The sequence below is a fragment of the Silurus aristotelis genome (genome assembly GCF_946808225.1).
Source record: "Silurus aristotelis genome assembly, contig: scaffold_120, whole genome shotgun sequence".
NCBI classification, from domain to species: Eukaryota; Metazoa; Chordata; class Actinopteri; order Siluriformes; family Siluridae; genus Silurus; species Silurus aristotelis.
The window spans coordinates 45,001-65,336 of record NW_028149035.1 but is presented as its reverse complement, the minus strand read 5'-3'; the positions used below and the strand labels follow the sequence as shown (position 1 = coordinate 65,336).

At 41.3% G+C, this 20,336-nt stretch overlaps 2 protein-coding genes across 4 annotated transcripts in view; one reads left to right on the top strand and one right to left on the bottom strand.

The window, feature by feature from the left end:
- Positions 1–1,782: 1,782 nt before the first annotated feature.
- LOC310723068 (integrin alpha-1-like) lies at positions 1,783–19,977 on the bottom strand. Its single transcript, XM_083570892.1, has 4 exons — positions 19,907–19,977; positions 2,239–2,356; positions 1,960–2,054; positions 1,783–1,877 (listed from the first exon to the last, which is right to left on the bottom strand). Exons 1-4 carry the CDS (start codon positions 19,932–19,934, stop codon positions 1,792–1,794), a joined length of 327 nt encoding a protein of 108 aa, XP_083427018.1. The 5' UTR covers positions 19,935–19,977; the 3' UTR covers positions 1,783–1,791.
- A 37-nt stretch (positions 19,978–20,014) lies between these two features.
- The window catches only part of zbtb45 (zinc finger and BTB domain containing 45), a 16,619-nt gene continuing 16,297 nt past the window's right edge, over positions 20,015–20,336 (top strand). For 2 of the 3 annotated variants that reach the window (XM_083570895.1, XM_083570894.1), the window contains exon 1: positions 20,015–20,323. Coding sequence is in view for 1 of the 3 variants with exons in the window: in XM_083570893.1 (XP_083427019.1) it covers positions 20,158–20,163 (6 nt within the window). In the remaining 2 variants the exon portion in view is untranslated. The remainder of the gene's footprint in view (positions 20,324–20,336) is intronic. The other variant, XM_083570893.1, reaches the window with a different exon arrangement.

Below are 20,336 nucleotides of genomic sequence, written 5' to 3'. Positions count from 1 at the left end.
TAAGTAACGTAATGATTTACTTTTTTGGGAAGAAACTCAATATTGTAATGCGTTACTTTTAAAAGTAACGTTGCCCAACACTGCCCAGATACATACCCAAGTTACGATGGGTGAGATGAGTTACAATGACCTCATCATAACTTGAAAATAAGTGGAGACATGATCGAGCCTACCCAAGGGTCTTAAAGAATGGTGATGGGTATGGGGTAATGTACTGTAAATCAGGGGTCACCAACCTTTTTGAAACTGAGAGCTACTTCTTGGGTACAGATTAATGTGAAGGGTTTGATACACACTTCTGAAGTAACAAATTTGCTCAATTGACCTTATATGTAATTATTAATAATTAATGATATGCATCTATATCTAGTCATCTATATTTTAATATTGTAATTTTTTTATTTTTTTATTTCAATCACACGATTGCAAGTGTGATTTTGTCAGGGATCCACCAGCCACGCCTCCCGCCAAGGCTCTAACTCTCACTCAGCCTCTCCCTGCTCTAATCACCTACACCTGTTCCCCATTACCTTTCCCCGTCATAAGGTTCCGATTCCACCTTACTCACGGTCGGATCTACTCGTTGTCATGAGAAATCTACCGGACTTCCTACCACTAGTATCCCGTACCTTCATGCTTCGGAGGAAGCACTCAAGATAGGTTTGCCTTTAAGGCTTCACATTGGTGATCATCCCTGGACTACCCGCATTACGGATTCTCCCTGCTCTCCGGTTCGTACTTCTCCTCAAGCCTCTGCCTTGTATATGTTCAGACTAAATAAAGACAAGGTGTTTAACCCTACTCCGGTTTCCGACTCCTGGTCTATCTTTTTAAAAAAGAATAGCAACAAAAAAAAAGCGCCACTTACCAGTGAGCTGCATCTATGATAAACTATTTTTAGAAAAGGCCCGTGGGCGACTCATGTGGTCTTTGCGGGCGCCATGTTGGTGACCCCTGCTGTAAATAGTTAGTAATTTAATAAATTACAGTACACAGTTTAGCAAAACAAAGCAATATACAATGCTGTAATGTAGAAATGTTACAGTATGTATGTATGTGGCATGTGGAGGAAAGTCGCTTCATGAGTGGAGGATGGAGGACATGCTGTTTCAGTTTCAGTTTCCTGTGACGCAGATAAAAAGGAGACAGAGAAGAACTAAAACTGAAACACAGGATGTGTACATACTGGCAGCATCCCAACATATACCAATGAAAATGTCAATTATTTTTATTATTACTGGGTTTTTTTTATATAAGGTTGAAAAATCGAACCCTCATAACTCTTGGTCTACCTGTGTATATACACCAGCAATCGGATATATACAACCTTCTGTACCATATTTACCAGGACAAGAATGTAGTAATGTGGTTTATTTACAACAACAGTAGCAGGTCCAAAACCAGAGTCCAGAAAATGTGTGTAAAAGTCTGTTACAAAAAAACAACAAGCAGCAAAAACTAAACAAAAACAAAACACATGAGCAAGGAGAGCACATACACAAGTTTTAACATTAACAGACTAAATTCCTGGAATGGGCAAGAGATAAAATACTTCACAGGGTAGACTAGCATTAGCATGGCATATAAGGGCTAACCACAAGAAGTAACTCATGACCAGGAGATGTTCAGAATTCAGGCAACAGCTCCCTCTAGTGGACTAGTGGGGGGGGGGTTATTATCATGATGTTGATGAATGATAATGACAATAAATGACAAAAACCTCATTAAACAAACAAAAAAAATAATAATAAAAAAATAAAAAAATTGTAAAATTCTTAAATTGTTTAAGTGTTAAAGTGTTAAACTCACAGTGAGTGTGGCTGATGGTGACGTCCTCACTGCCATCGACATCCCGAAGAACCTGATCGCCTCCGAGTCTGAGGAACAGGACAGCTCAGTTAGTAGTAGCAGTAGTGTGTGTGTGTGTGTGTGTGTGTGTGTGTGTGTGTGTGTGTGTACCTGGATGAAACAAATGGCTGCAGGTTCTCTTCTCCACTGAGCAGTTAAAAATGGCTCCTGATCTGTTTACACTTAATGGAGCACTGACGATAATTCTACACAACACACACACACACACACAACAGTTTTATTTTCATCATCTCAACCTCCATGTAGCTGAGACAAACATAACACACGTGTATTGTGTATGCACAATGTACAGACTGTAAAAAGACTGTAGAGACATGCAGCGATTCTGAGCCACTAATCTATAATTCCTATAAATAAATAAATACTCACTGTTTCATCTCATCAGATTGATACTGCAGCAGTTTGTATCCAAAAAACTCCTCTTTATTTCCGCTGAATTGCTCTGTGTTCAACACGTCGACGTTAAAGCCATCAGAGAGTGAGAGAGCTGAGAGACACATCACAGTGAGGAGGAAATCAAATTACCAAAATAATAACCAACAACTTCAAACCTATACATTATTATTATTATTATTATTATTATTAATATTATTATGTTAATTTATGCGAGAGAACGAATGTTATGCAGCGTTATATTCAGTCTAATTACATGTTATTTGTGTGGGGCATTTACCTGTAAACATTGTTCCAAATTAGCTTTGTTTTGATTAATTTATTTATACATTTTATATTTATACAATAGAAAAACTTCCCTAAAAGCAGATTGAGAATGAAAACCATCCACATTTGGGAACTCGTTCTTAACTGGGTGACAATGACAGTGACTGTCCAATCAACCTCCACAGTAACTTTACTGATATGACACTGTTCATCATTAGCTGCAGTGAGTGGTTTCAAATGAAAGAGAACTCCGTCCACAGGTGGAACATCAGGATGACTCAGGCAGAGCAAATCTGGAGAGCATAAGGGGACAGGATCACAGGTACCTCAGGAGCATTTGAAGCTCCAAAGCAGGACAGAACTCAAGACTCAAACCAGGGTTTGAAAGTCAAACTCTCAACATGCACCAGGAGGCAAACTCGAATAGGCTGTAAGTTCCATGTTTCTATTTGAGTGCAAACACAAAATACAGTGTCAGTATCAAAGGAAAAAAATAAAATTCACAAGTGGACAAAGTGTAGAAATCCACAAAAACCAGACCAAAAATAAAACACAACGTTCTTGTCAGAATTAAAGTAAAAATTCTCAGTGTCTTCTCTTCAATGAAGGAGAACACAGCAAAACCTTAAGACGGGGTCGGAGACAAAACACAGACAAAAGGTAGACCACACAATAGGTGTGTTTACATGGAGCATTGTAATCGGTTTAAAAGTCCAAACGAAATGAAAATGCTCCACATAAACTCCTCCATAGGAATAAAAATGCCTGGAACGAATGAAATTGTAAAGGTTTCAAAGGGGTGGAAAAGACTTAAAGAAATTCTGCCATACTGATTACTTTGCGTCTACGTCATCCTGTTAAGAGGTCAGGGGTCGTAGACCGCACCGTCGAACAAATCCAAAAATGTGGAAGACTGAAGTTTGTAGTTTCCATTCCAGGTCACTAAACTCCAGCAGTACAACCTGCTCCCACCAGTCCTCACTACAGACCTTTGTCCACATGCTTTTGCAATTTTTGAAGAGGGAGAGGTGATAAGATGCTCTGTAGAGACGAACTGCCACCAAAAAAACTCAGCTTACTGCACCCATCTTTTTCTCAGACCTTCCAGCAAGTATCTTCTCACAAATTCGTGCTGTTGCTTTAAGAGCAACACTTTGCATAAAAACAGTGCGCATAAGGAAAACAGTACTCCGTGTTCCAGCAAACAGGACAGAGGCTAACGTGTGCATGTCACAAAGTCATTCCGATTGAAAGCGCAGGCACATGTAAACACCATATCGGACTAGATAACTCATGTCTCATGTAAGCAGCCCACCGAATCTCTTTAATCTGAGCGTACATGCAAATGTGGCTAACGTAAACAACCAAATAACACAGATGGAGAACAAATACTCTAACAGCTCCAGCTGTTATGTCCCTACCAAACCACCAGAGGGAACTGTTGGCCGAAATCCGCACATGGAGTTTCTGCTTCAGCTTCACAAATACACACAGCTTGAGACACACAAGTGACACAGAACAAACTGACAAGAGCACAGGTAAAAACAACATGGGGACAAATAGGGATATTTGATGGAAACAAGTGAGTGACAAAAGGCAAATCATGAGAGAGAGAGAGAGAGAGAGAGAGAGAGAGAGAGAGAGAGAGAGAGAGAGAGAGAGAGAAGGATATGGATTATTAAATCTCCTCATTGTTGTATAAAAGGTAAAGACACTGTACAGTGTGATCAGGGTGAAAGTAGGAACAAGACTCACTGTAGCAGCAGAACTAAAAGGGAGAAGCAGAAGGAAACACAGACATGAGGATCTCCGGGTACAAGAGACGACACCACACCACCGTCAACAATCCTAATGTGTGAGTGAACGTGTAAGAGTGAGGAGACGACAGCATCCAAATATCCCAGTTCACCAAACACTCCATATCAAACTGAAATACCCCTTCAACTCCAATTCCAAAAATGGGACACGTGCCAAAATGTAAATAAAACAAATGCAATGATTTGCAAATCTCATAAACCTATATTTCATTCACAATAAAAACATAGAAATCATATCAACTGTTTAAACTGAAAATATATCCAACTTCTGTCTGTGTGCATCTGGGAACTGAGGAGAGCAGTTGCTGAAGTTTTGGTAAAGGAATGTTGTCCCATGTGTGTCTGATACAGGATTCTATATGCTAATAAGTTCTGGGTTTTCTTTGTTGCATTTTTCGTTTCATGATGCACCAAACATTTTAAATAGTGAAAGGTCTAGACTGCAGTCAGGTCAGTTCAGCACCCAGACTCTGTTTCTACGAAGTCATGCTATTGTAATAGGTGCAGTATGCAGTTAGCATTGTCTTGCTCAAATATACAAGGCCTTCCCCGAAAACCTGTATATTATAATAAACCCATGCAGTGATTTCCAATATTGAATCATGACTGTTTAAAATGCAGTGCGGTCTGAAATGGGTCCAAGTTCCATCACTTGCCATTAGTTAGCACCTAAATGTTAGCAGAGTTTAAAAGTGTTATTCCTGCTCCTTTTCCCTTTCCCTCAGGGAATGTGGTGACAACTCAGAAAGTCGATCAGGTAGATCCCAGGTGGTAAGAAATAGAGAAATTGAATCTGCCGAAGTAAAGACCCCAGCGAGACTGTTGAGGGTTGAGGCGTTTGAACTGTAACCTTGAATAAACCGCTGTTAAAATCCCAGGAACCTTTATAGCTGCTTCCTTGATAAGGGTTTGGGCCTTTCCTAGACAGTCATGTCATGGTGCTTTGCTTGGGGCCTGACAGGTAATACAAACACCCCCGGGTGGGTGAGGACCTGAATAGAAGGTCAATGGCACATTTATAAGGCCAATGATTAGGTAAGGAGGAAGCTCGGGCATTGCTGAACACGAGTTCTAGGTCACGATAAATGGGGAATGGAACCGAGGTCCAAGGTCTCAAGAGAAGCTGTGGCAGATAGCTGAGCGAGCAAATTGGGATTCAAGGATGTGTTTTAGATTGGTTTGTATCCTATTTAAAGGATCTCTCTTCCTAGACAGTCATGTCATGGTGCTTTGCTTGGGGCCTGACAGGTAATACAAACACCCCCGGGTGGGTGAGGACCTGAATAGAAGGTCAATGGCACATTTATAAGGCCAATGATTAGGTAAGGAGGAAGCTCGGGCATTGCTGAACACGAGTTCTAGGTCACGATAAATGGGGAATGGAACCGAGGTCCAAGGTCTCAAGAGAAGCTGTGGCAGATAGCTGAGCGAGCAAATTGGGATTCAAGGATGTGTTTTAGATTGGTTTGTATCCTATTTAAAGGATCTCTCTGTAAAGACTGGCAAATATTCATCATCTTGTGCACCAGTTTTGTATGGGGTCCTGCAGGGCTCAATTATGGGTCCTGTTCTATTTACTTTAGACCTGCTTCCTTTGTATGCTATATTTAGGAGGCACAATGTTTCATACCACTGTTACGCAGATGAAACTCAGTGTTATGTTCCCGTGTACTCAAAGGATGTCTCCAGTTTACAGTGTCTGTCCGATTGTCTGCCAACTTCCTTCCGTTAAATGAGTCTAAGACTGAGGTCTTAATCTTTGGCTCCCTTGCTTCTATAGAGGTAGTGGCCAGTAAACTGGGACCTCTATCTGATAATCTACATTCACATGCCAGAAACTTCTGCATTAATTTTGACTCTGCCTAGACTTTTGATAAACAGATTAATTCTGTGGTTAGAAGTTGTTTTAAGAATATTGCAAAGATGAAGTCATTCTTAACATCAAGAGACATGGAGACTGTAATACATGCTTTTATTTCATCCAGATTAGATTATTGTAATGTACTGTACTTGGGTGTTTCACAGTCTCTATTGTCTCATCTTCAATTTGTCCAAAATGCTGCTGCTCGATTGTTAACTGGACCAATGAAGAGGGAACATATTTTACCAGTGTTGATTTCTCTTCACTGGCTTCCAGTTTAATTCCATATCCATTTTAAAACACTGTGGTTTGTTTATAAGGGTCTCCATGGAGTTTCTCCATCCTATATCTCCGATCTACTTCTGTTCCAATGTAATCTCTCTAGGGAACTTCGTTCAACTAGTAGTCTTCAGTTGACTGTTTGAAATCGATTGGAGATCGTGCCTTTTAAGTGGCTGCTCCACAGTTAGGGAACAAGTTGCCACCTTCTATAAGAGCTGCACCAACATACGCTGATTTTAAGTCTCTTCTTAAAACTTATTTATTTACTGTTGTGTATGATCATAAGTAAGCACAGTGGCATAACTGTAATGTAATATCTGTTGCCGTGTCCTATGTTGACTTTTGTATTTTGTGTTTTTTAATTTGCTTAAATTCCGTACAGCACTTTGGCCAACAGCTGTTGTTTTCAAATGTGCTCTATAAATAAATTTGACTTGACTTTGACTTGACTTAACAATGGACCAGTCCAGCGGGGGCTATGTTTCTGCAGCCAGGTAAAACCAAACATGACCGGGGTGTGAGGGGAAGAAATTACCAAAAACGATAGCCACTCCTGATGTTGATCGGCAATAATGACCCGGATGGGTTTGGTGCGACATGTTGCTTGATAAAGTGGATGGCCGTCAAGAACCCAAACTTGAAGGGTTGCCGGCAAGGGTTCGGTCTCAATCATTAGCTGCTGAACAAGATCCTGATCCAAAAATACTGAGTCCACAAAATCCACAAGCTGGTTCTCCTGCCCCCCAAAGAGGATGCGGATGTCCAGGAGTAGTTTGGAGAGGGCAGTAAGGATTTAGCTCAGCGTGGGCCTTTCCATCAGCGATAAGCCTGACCATTGATTAGGTAGAAAACTGCCATGTGTCCAGCCTCCCTAAAGTAGAGACACAAGTCTCTCCTTTTCTGTTGGGGATGTGTGTCAGCGGCTGATCTCAATAGGATTGGGCGGAGAGTGGGGTTCTGGAGTGGCCGTATCTCAGGGGGGTGTTTAACGGTGTTAGGGCGGCCGCGAGTGGGAAGGCGTTCGGCACTCCAACAGGTGTCGGGGAATTTCTTGGCGGCTAACTCATCTTTTACATCTGCGGCAAAACCAATAGAAGGCATTATAGAGGGCGGTGGGGTTCCAACTGCTATCCGTGGCGGTGGTACAAAACTCCGTGGCAAATCACCGAACTGGGCTGCATCGTGACGGAGAGAGGCGGAGTCGAAGATCTTCTGGAGTTGGGCGGAAAAGGTGGCAATGGACGAGCAGTGAGGGATTTGGTTTTTTCGCTCCATTGTGGCCCACTACACCTGATAACAGGGAAATCACATAGGCCACCTTGGCCACTTTGGTGGAAAAGGAAGAGGGTTGGAGTTGAAAGATCAGGCTACATTGAGTAAGATCAGAGCGGCAGTGCCCTGGTTCCCCGGAGGAATGCCCCGGCAGCATCAGGTGAGGTTCACGGGGACTGACCATGACTGGGGCCAGGGCGGTTTCTGCCACAGTTGGCAGTGGAGGCAAAACAGTGGGTGCAGCCACAACAGCAGGGCTGGGAGATTAATCAGACCGCTGCAGGAGGTCTCGAAATGCCAGACCAATCTCCCGCAGCTGCTGGTCGTGGGCAACCCAGATCTGCTTCAGGGAGTCTACACTCTCCCTTAGTTCCTGTGCATCTGTGGGATCCATAACTGGCCAGATTGTTCTGTCAGTAATGGTGACTGATAGGAACCAAATGCAGGACACAGGCTGATATTACAATGCAACCCAGATGAGGATGGGTTCCCTCTTGAGTCTGGTTCTTCTCAAGGTTTCTTTCTATCGCCATCTCGGGGAGTTTTTCCTTGCCACAGTCGCCACCGGCTTGCTCATCAGGGACAAACTTACTTTTAAAGAACATATTCACTTTTAATCACCACATTATCTGTGTAAAGCTGCATTAGACACTGTTCATTGTTAAAAGCGCAATACAAATAAAAATGAATTGAATTGAATTGATATTAGGAAAACGTTTTTGAGAACGGGGTAGAGCAAAAATTCCAAATGTCCAGAAACTTATGAACCCATCCAAAAGGAGAGCAGGAGTCCAAGAACAGAAAAAAACAAAAACAAAACACAAACTTGGAGACCAAGAGGAGAAAAGAAGGAGCACTGTCTGAAATACAGTCTGAGAATCTGAGAGCCGGCAAAAAAAACTAGGCAGAAAAACTGTCGGGTGCATGCGCAAAAAACGAGAGTCCAAAAAAAACAAGATCCAAAAACGAACATAAAAATAAGGGCAGGAAGGTCTCAAACAAGCGTGGAGCCGAAGAGACAATTTGGCGAGGGATAAAAATAGTTGATGTTTATTTAGACACCAGGAAGATGGCCACCGTCGCCATCGGCTGCCAAGAACTTTTTTGATTTATTAATAAACCCCCAGCGTTTGCTGTCTGCTGAAACTGAGAACTGTTTAAAGTAAAACTGAAATCGAATAAATATTTCAATTAAAAAAATTATTATAAAATATATTTTGTCAGCTGTCAAGCGATTCAAAAAGAATCAAACTGTTGCGGCTGATGAGATTATTAGATTTGTTTGAAAACCAGTAACCATGAAAAACAGAATATTTCCCTATTTTTTCTCTCATTCTTGTTTTATTTATAATTAAAAAGTATTTTTAATTAATCCAATTCTATATTTGAAACCACATATAAAATATTTATAGACTCAATACAGCTACAATTTATCACAAAATAAATCACACATTTAAATTATATTTGAGGAGAATACTAGTGTCATATTAAAGAACTAACCTGTCGCTTTTTACATTTTTTTAAAGAAGTTGGCATGTCTGTCAGCACGACGCTTTAGCAAGTTGGATATGTTGGCTCTCTTTTGTAATGTTTCTTACAGACGGGTTTTGTGATGTCATGGTTTGCCCTGAATTTCAGCAACATAAGCGAAAGAATGCCATGTTACTTCATGCATCTTCTTTCTCTACAAGCTGTAGGCAGTCAGCAAGAGCACCTGTATCTGCCACCATGCCTCTAGTTTCATTACCATGAAGGGCACGTGAGAAAAAAAAATAATTGGCACACACTCAATGTGCCATTGAAGGACATTGCCCCCTATTGTTGAACATTCAGAACTACTGCTGTTACTCTTAAAGTATTGGTACTAATTAAATGAGAAATCATATTGTTTTTAAACTCCTGGTAAGTTTCTAAAAGCAGTTTATCATGCAACACTATGGTGAACCAGCTGTAAGACTACTGAACTAAGATGCTGAAGTGTACATGTTCATTATGACCCATCTTGATCTTAGACACTGAACTGTACAACTTCACTCTGATCAATGTAAAAAATTAAACCTGAAGTGTTAAATGCTGTTTGGACTCCTGTCGTCTGCACTGCCACGCTACTTCCCTTATACTGGTTTTTATTGGTTCTTTGCACATTTTACTCTATAGTTACCATGTGATCACCTGTTGGTCACTGGACATTTTTTTGTACTAATTTCTCTGTACAGTGCACTTTATATTTGCACACTGGATCATTCACACTGAGGTTTTGGACTTGGAGTCTGCACAATGGCAAAGTTGAATCTGATTATTCAACTTATGAATAACAAAATTTGAGTTTATGTAAGTTGTAGCTCTGTGGTTAAGATGTTGGACTGTTCAGATGGTCTTGAGTTCAAATCCCAGCACCATTAAGCTGTCACTGCTGGGCCCCTGAGCAAGGCCCCAAAGCCTCGACTGCTCAGTGTATGATTAAAAAAAGTGTAAGTTACTCTGGATAAGGAGGCATCTAGTAAATGCTATAAAGCTATTATAAAGAGTCTGCAGTAATATATGGTGGATGTGAGATGTTATGTGGGTAATAAAGGCTGAGACAGAGGGAAAGGCGATTAACTGAAGGAAATCCCTCTGTTTGGGACTCACATTTACACCCTTCCTGTCACTTCCTCTTACATTTTTCCTTTTGTTTTCCTTGTACTTTTTACGTTTGTTTTTTCTCCTAATCACTGCTCAAACTACAACATTAAAAAGAAGATAAACACACAGATGCTGTCACAGAGATCACTTGAGATACTTGCGCTTTGGTAATAACACACGCGGATATTAAGTGTGTTTTGTGGCACATCTGGGACCTGCATTAATCTCCATTTCAGTCACTTGCCTTTGGGTAGGACCTGAACTTGGAGCAGGGCCTAAAAAAATCCGCTTGTTCCATTTGGAAAAAAATCCTTTTCACTAGGGGCCAGGACTTTTAAAGAGAGTTAATAAAAAAAATCAACAATCAGGGGAATGTCAGGGGCGCGAGAGGAAGGACCCAAATGCAGGACGCGGGAGAAATTCAAAAGGCAGTCTTTAATCAGGGAAAAAACAAAGAGGCAAAAACCAGTCCGAAAACTAAAACACTTCCCTTAACAAGAGCATGAAAACAAAACAAAGAGCAGAAAAGGGCAAAAAACAAAAACAACAAACCAGGAGCAGGGCAGAAGAGACCGGAAGAACACAGAAAACAATAACAAAACGTCCAAAAACCGGAAGAAAAACCGGGGGGGAAAAGAGACATACAAAGTGAAAGTCTCAAAAAAACATACACGACGCCAAAAGAAAATCTGGCAAGGGATAACAGGAGCCGGCGTCTATTTATACACACAAAAGATGGCCGCCGCGTCGTGCCGGCGCCGCGCCGGAAGCGGAAGTTGGACTACCGGAAGTGCGCGTACCGTCGGCTGACAGGGAATAATTATTTTGCAGGTCAAACATAAAAAGTCACTTCTTCATTAAAACCTGAACAGACTGATAATGAATCATTATTTAGTAGTTATGAAAGGATCGAACACGTGTGGTTTAAACTAAACAGAATGCACGAGACTGTGATGATGATCAGAATCACATTCCTGCACTGTTGTCCAGTACTGAAGTAAATACTGAATAGTAACTAAATGTAGTGAAAAGTAAAAAGTGAAATCAGTTGTTTCCTTTTTATTTACGAGGATAAAAACGTAACTGGTGAAACATGCAGTGCGTCACCAATCAGGATCGAGCACACGCTCTGTTTTCCACGTGTTCTGATCGACGCTCGGTGCATCTACTGATCACCAACATACAGTTCAGCATCAGTTCAACATCAAGCAGAACATTTAGAGAGAAATGGTTTGTGTACTTCATCCACCTCTGCCTTCCTGTAAGGAGAAACAGTTCAAGCAACTCCACACAGAAAGTAGCAGTTTCCAGGCACAAGGGAATGTAGTGTAAGTGCTGTACTACTGTACTGCTATAGTAAGACTTTAGTACTAGAACAGGTTCAGAGTCGGATATTACAGATACTCATACAAATAACCACAGCTTAATCAGTGCTGCTGTCAAGGCCTGGGCCTGCACATGCAGAACAACAGCACATAGCGGACTCATTAGGACACTTAACATACACAATATTCTGCTCTCCTGGTGATGTAGTGATTATGCAGGTCCTGACATGGATCTGTTCTCCACACATACTTTCACTGTCAGACCTCAGACCTCGTTATCAGATCTCTGTCAAAAAATGTCTTCTTTAACAAATCCCAACAGTCCCACAGAACAGACCAAAAGCTCAGCAATCTGATCAAACTTGATCCAACCTACAAATAGTGAATTAGAATTCCTCAGTGAATTCAACTCCGAGATCTACAGTCTAATTAGCAGATTTCATCCAACACAGGGAAGAGGTCAGACAGGAGCTCAGTGGTGGTGAAGAGGTGCTGGATGATTGTGGAACTACTGCAGGAGTGATGAAGGAGACAGATAGAAAGGTTCTTGGTGTAACATCTGAAAATAGAAAGGAAGACAAAGAGATGTGGTGGTGGAATGAGGAAGTGCAGGAGAGCAGAAGGAGAAAGAGGTTGGAGAAACAGAATTGGGAGTGACAGAGTGATGGGAAAAGTAGGCAGGAGAACAAGGAGATGCAGCAGCAGGTGAAGAGGGATGTGGTGAAAGCCATGGAAAAGGCATATGAGGAGCAGTAGGAGAAGTTGGACACTAAGGAAGGAGAAAAGGATTTGTAGCGATTGTCCAGGCAGAGGAACCGAGTTGGGAAGGATGTACTGCAAGTTAGAGCAATAAAGGATGGAGATGGAAATGTGTTGACTAGTGAGGAGAGTGTGTTGAGAAGATGGAGGGAGTATTTTGAGCAGCTGATGAACGAGGAAAATGAGAGAGAGAGAAGGTTGGATGGTGTGGAGATGTGAAGCAGGATGTAGATAGGATTAGTAAGGAGGAAGTGAGAGCAGCGATTAAGAGGATAAAGAATGGAAAGTCGGTTGGACCAGATGACATACCGGTAGAAGCATGGAGATGTTTAGGAGAGATGCAGTTGAGTTTTTAACCAGATTGTTTAACAGGATTCTGGAAGGTGAGAAGATGCCTGAGGAATGGAGAAGGAGTGTGCTGGTACTGATCTTTAAGCATAAGGGAGATGTGCAGACCTGCAGTAACTACAGGGGAATTAAGTTGATCAGTCACACCATGAAGTTATGGGAAAGAGTAGTGGAAGCCAGGTTGAGAGAAGAGGTGACCATCTGTGAGCAGCAGTATGGTTTCATGCCGAGGAAGAGCACCACAGATGCCTTATTTGCTTTGAGGATGTTGATGGAGAAGTATAGAGAAGGACAGAAGGAGCTGCATTGTGTATTTGTGGATTTAGAGAAAGCGTACGACAGGGTGGAGAGAGAGGAGTTGTGGTATTGTATGAGGAAGTCTGGTGTGTCAGAGAAGTATGTGAGCAGTGTTGTGCTAGGTACTAAAAGATAGTAACTAGTTACAGTTACTCGTTACTTTATTGAAAATGTAACTCAGTTACTTTGTTGATAATTTACACCAAAAAGTAATGCGTTACTGTTAAAAGTAACTTTTTTAAAGAACCTTCTTTAATGTTCTCATTAATGCCCTTTTATGCGTTATGGTCTACAAACACAAAACTCTCAAGTCACAAGGATTTCTCGCCTCGACTCGCCATTACTGCCTTACAGACCTGAATAAACAGAGACACGCCCACAGCGCGTCTTCTTCGTGTTTACAGTGGTTCATCCACCAATCCTACAATGCGTCTCTGCTGTAAACAGGTCAGACTGTAGTCTACACTTCAGCCCAAATTCATTCATTTATAAAAGTAACGGGTAACGAACCACACGCTAACGGTAACAGAGTTACTTTATTTAAAAACTAACGCATTACAGTATTAGTTACTGTCAAAAGTAACTGCGCTACAGTAACACGTTACTGCCCAACACTGTATGTGAGGGTGGTGCAGGACATGTATGAGGACAGTGTGACAGCAGTGAAGTGTGCAGTAGAAACGACAGACTGGTTCAGGGTGACGGTTGGACTGCATTAAGGATCGGCTCTGAGCCCTTTCCTGTTTCCAGTGGTGATGGACAGGTTGAAGGACAAGGTCAGACAGGAGTCTCCGTGGACTGTGATGTTTGTGGATGATATTGTTATTTGTGATGAGAGTAGGGAGAAGGTGGAGAAGAGTCTGGAGAGGTGGAGGTACACGCTGGAGAGAAGGGGAATGAAAGTCAGTAGGAGTAAGACAGAGTACATGTGTGTGAATGAGAGGGAGGGCAGTGGAGGGGTGCGGTTGCAGGGAGAAGAGGTGGAGAAGGTGGAGGAGTTCAGGTACCTGGGGGTCAACAGTGCATTAATGGAGAGTGTGTTAGAGAAGTGAAGAAAAGAGTGCAGGCAGGGTGGAGTGGGTGGAGAAGAGTGATAGCAGGAGTGATTTGTGATAGAAGAGTATCTGTGAGAATGAAAGGGAAAGTTTATAGGACTGTGGTGAGACCTGAGATGTTGTATGGATTAGAGACAGTGGCATTGAGTAAAAGACAGGAGGTGGAGCTGGAGGTAGCAGAGCTGAAGATGTTGAGATGTTCGTTGCTAGTGATGAGGATGTGGAGGAAAAGAGGAAGGCCAAGAAGGAGGTTTATGGATGTGGTAAGAGAAGACATGCAGGTAGTTGGTGTGAAAGAGGCAGATGTAGAGGACGGGGGGTATGGAGACGGATGATCAGCTGTGGAGACCCCTAATGGGAGAAGCTGAAAGAAAAAGAAGAAGAAGAAGAAGAAGTCGTCAAACAAATAATTAATATTTAACAAAAATGTGCAGTTAAAGCAAACTTTGTCCACACAAAATAAACAGAAAGCTTAAAATTAAAGCTGGTTTGATAAAGTATATAAAATAAAATGAAATCTCATTTAACAATCAGCAACACAATGACCCACTTTATTACATGCACTGCAAACTACACACACTACACACAGTACACTACACAATACACAAACCACTACACTACACACACACACACACACACAGTACACTACACAATACACAAACCACTACACTACACACACTACACACAGTACACTACACAATACACAAACCACTACACTACACACACACACACACACAGTACACTACACAATACACAAACCACTACACTACACACACACACACACACACACAGTACACTACACAATACACAAACCACTACACTACACACACACACACAGTACACTACACAATACACAAACCACTACACTACACACACACACACACACACAGTACACTACACAATACACAAACCACTACACTACACACACACACACACACACACACACAGTACACTACACAATACACAAACCACTACACTACACACACTACACACAGTACACTACACAATACACAAACCACTACACTACACACACACACACACACACACACACAGTACACTACACAATACACAAACCACTACACTACACACACACACACAGTACACTACACAATACACAAACCACTACACTACACACACTACACACAGTACACTACACAATACACAAACCACTACACTACACACACACACACAGTACACTACACAATACACAAACCACTACACTACACACACTACACACAGTACACTACACAATACACAAACCACTACACTACACACACTACACACACACACACACACACACACAGTACACTACAAACTACACACACTACACACAGTACACTACACAATACACAAACCACTACACTACACACACACACACAGTACACTACACAATACACAAACCACTACACTACACACACACACACACAGTACACTACACAATAGACAAACCACTACACTACACACACTACACACAGTACACTACACAATACACAAACCACTACACTACACACACACACACACACAGTACACTACACAATACACAAACCACTACACTACACACACTACACACACACACACACACACACACACACACACACACACTACACTACACAATAGACAAACCACTACACTACACACACTACACACAGTACACTACACAATACACAAACCACTACACTACACACACACACACACACACACAGTACAATACACAAACCACTACACTACACACACTACACACAGTACACTACACAATACACAAACCACTACACTACACACACTACACACAGTACACTACACAATACACAAACCACTACACTACACACACTACACACAGTACACTACACAATACACAAACCACTACACTACACACACACACACACACACAGTACACTACACAATAGACAAACCACTACACTACACACACTACACACAGTACACTACACAATAGACAAACCACTACACTACACACACACACACACACAGTACACTACACAATACACAAACCACTACACTACACACACACACACACACAGTACACTACACAATACACAAACCACTACACTACACACACACACACAGTACACTACACAATACACAAACCACTACACTACACACACTACACACAGTACACTACACAATACACAAACCACTACACTACACACACACACACAGTACACTACACAATACACAAACCACTACACTACACACACACACACACACACACACACACACACACACACACTACACTACACAATAGACAAACCACTACACTACACACACTACACACAGTACACTACACAATAGACAAACCACTACACTACACACACACACACACACAGTACACTACACAATACACAAACCACTACACTACACACACACACACACAGTACACTACACAATACACAAACCACTACACTACACACACTACACACAGTACACTACACAATACACAAACCACTACACTACACACACACACACACACACACACACACACACACACACACACTCACAGTACACTACAAACTACACACACTACACACAGTACACTACACAATACACAAACCACTACACTACACACACACACACAGTACACTACACAATACACAAACCACTACACTACACACACTACACACAGTACACTACACAATACACAAACCACCACACTACACACACACACACAGTACACTACACAATACACAAACCACTACACTACACACACACTACACACAGTACACTACACAATACACAAACCACTACACTACACACACACACACACACACACACACACACACACACACACACACACAGTACACTACAAACTACACACACTACACACAGTACACTACACAATACACAAACCACTACACTACACACACACACACAGTACACTACACAATACACAAACCACTACACTACACACACTACACACAGTACACTACACAATACACAAACCACTACACTACACACACACACACACACAGTACACTACACAATACACAAACCACTACACTACACACACTACACACAGTACACTACACAATACACAAACCACTACACTACACACACACACACACACACACACACACACACAGTACACTACAAACTACACACACTACACACAGTACACTACACAATACACAAACCACTACACTACACACACACACACACACAGTACACTACACAATACACAAACCACTACACTACACACACTACACACAGTACACTACACAATACACAAACCACTACACTACACACACACACACAGTACACTACACAATACACAAACCACTACACTACACACACACACACACAGTACACTACACAATACACAAACCACTACACTACACACACTACACACAGTACACTACACAATACACAAACCACTACACTACACACACACACACACACACAGTACACTACACAATACACAAACCACTACACTACACACACTACACACACACACACACACACACACACACACACACACACACACACACACAGTACACTACACAATAGACAAACCACTACACTACACACACTACACACAGTACACTACACAATACACAAACCACTACACTACACACACACACACAGTACACTACACAATACACAAACCACTACACTACACACACACACACAGTACACTACACAATACACAAACCACTACACTACACACACTACACACAGTACACTACACAATACACAAACCACTACACTACACACACACACACACACACACACAGTACACTACAAACTACACACACTACACACAGTACACTACACAATACACAAACCACTACACTACACACACACACAGTACACTACACAATACACAAACCACTACACTACACACACTACACACAGTACACTACACAATACACAAACCACTACACTACACACACACACACACAGTACACTACACAATACACAAACCACTACACTACACACACTACACTACACAATACACAAACCACTACACTACACACACACACACACACACACACACACACACACACACACACACACACACACACACACAGTACACTACAAACTACACACACTACACACAGTACACTACACAATACACAAACCACTACACTACACACACACACACAGTACACTACACAATACACAAACCACTACACTACACACACTACACACAGTACACTACACAATACACAAACCACTACACTACACACACACACACAGTACACTACACAATACACAAACCACTACACTACACACACACACACAGTACACAAACCACTACACTACACACACTACACACAGTACACTACACAATACACAAACCACTACACCACACACACACACACACACACACAGTACACTACACAATACACAAACCACTACACTACACACACTACACACAGTACACTACACAATACACAAACCACTACACTACACTACACACACACACACACACACACACACACACACACACAGTACACTACACACACACACACACACACACACAGTACACTACACACTACACTACACACACAACACAAGCAATACACACTACAAAAAATACACTACACAATACACAAGCTACACAAAACTACACACTACACTGCACAGACACTATACACATTACACTACAAACCACTACACAAACTACAGTACACACTAAACTACACACACCACACATTACACTACACACTTCACACTACACACACACACACACACAGTGTCCGTTTTTTTTCTTTATTATAGTGATCGTTACCAGTGTTGTGTTAGTTACAACGTAGATCAATAAAAATCTAATATTAACAGCAGGGTGGGCAGCATGGGGGAGTTTTGCCCACCTAAATGTGTCTTGCCATCAAATAAAGGTTTATTATTATTATTATTATTATTATTATTATTATTATTATTATATATTTTAAAATATCTTTTTTTATTTTTATTATTTTAGCCAAAGGGAAAGAAAACACAAAAAAGCACTGGCTTTTTAAAGTTCTTCTACTTTTCTCAGTTTGTGACTGCAGAAGTGATCAAATGCTTATTTAATCAACATCACATTTTATTCACACTTTATTTAACTGCTGTTGTATGTTGACAGGTGATATGTATGTGTTTTATCCTATAAGTGAGTCTGGTGCTCATGAGGAACAGGAGACTACAGCTGGGAAGAGATAGACGGATAGACGGATTGACAGATAGACAGAGCAATAGTTTGACAGAAAAAAAGAAATTAGGTTCTTACTGATAAACAAAATGTGTGCAGTATTACACAGTGTCATGTGTTGGGAGTGTTTATACACTGTACTGTACAGATGTGTTCTGTGTGTCTCTGCTGTGTGTTTCTCTTTACTGCAGTAATGGAAATGTCCCCACTGTGGGACAAATAATAATAATCATAATAATAATCATAATAATAATCATCATAATAATAATAATAATAATAATAATAATCATAATAATAATAATCATAATAATAATTAATAGGATGTATCTCTATCTTATAGGTTGCTTTTGCTTATAAAGTAATAAAGTAAAAGAACAAATATATGTATTTCAGTGCAAAAAGGGAAAAGTGATTATATAATGTTCTGATACTGTTTGGTTAAAAAATGGATTAAGAAAAAAATCATTAAAAAAAGGAAATGTTGTACATGTCCTGGTCATGTTATAAACTTTCACTTTTAAATATAAACAGAGAAAATATTTATAGAATAATTCTACATAAATAAATCACAATGTGGTTCTCACCAAAATGCAGCATGAAAATCAGCGCCATCCTCCAGAAGCTGCAGAACAGCTGCGCGCGAGCGTGTGCGCGTGCGTGCTGGGGACTTTTATTTTGCCCCCCTCCACCCCGTGTGTGTGTGTCCCTCTGTGCTTGCCGTAGTTTCCGCTGCAGCTGTGTGTCAGCGCTAAATAAAGACTGTAATCGGGAGAATAAAGCGCTGTTGTGCGCTCGCGCTTCAATCCCGCAAATTCAAAAAGCCGCAGACTCGAACATGCGCGTGAGTAAAGAGGATCAGCACAGTGTCAGTGTGACCTGAGTGTGTGTGTGTGTGTATGTGTGTGTGTGTGTGTGTGTGTAGAAGCTGACAGGCCGTTGCGGGAACATTAACACTGAGTCCGGGAACATCCGGAACATCTCCAGGTTCCTCTGAGCGCGAGGTCAGAACCTTCA

Excerpts from the sequence above, each read along its gene's own strand:
- LOC310723068 (XM_083570892.1), bottom strand. The coding sequence starts at position 19,934 with ATGGCGCTGATTTTCATGCTGCATTTTG. Across the intron at positions 2,055-2,238 it reads CAATCTGATGAGATGAAACA|AATTATCGTCAGTGCTCCAT; the intron begins GTGAGTATTTAT and ends TGTGTTGTGTAG. Across the intron at positions 1,878-1,959 it reads CAGCCATTTGTTTCATCCAG|ACTCGGAGGCGATCAGGTTC; the intron begins GTACACACACAC and ends CCTGTTCCTCAG.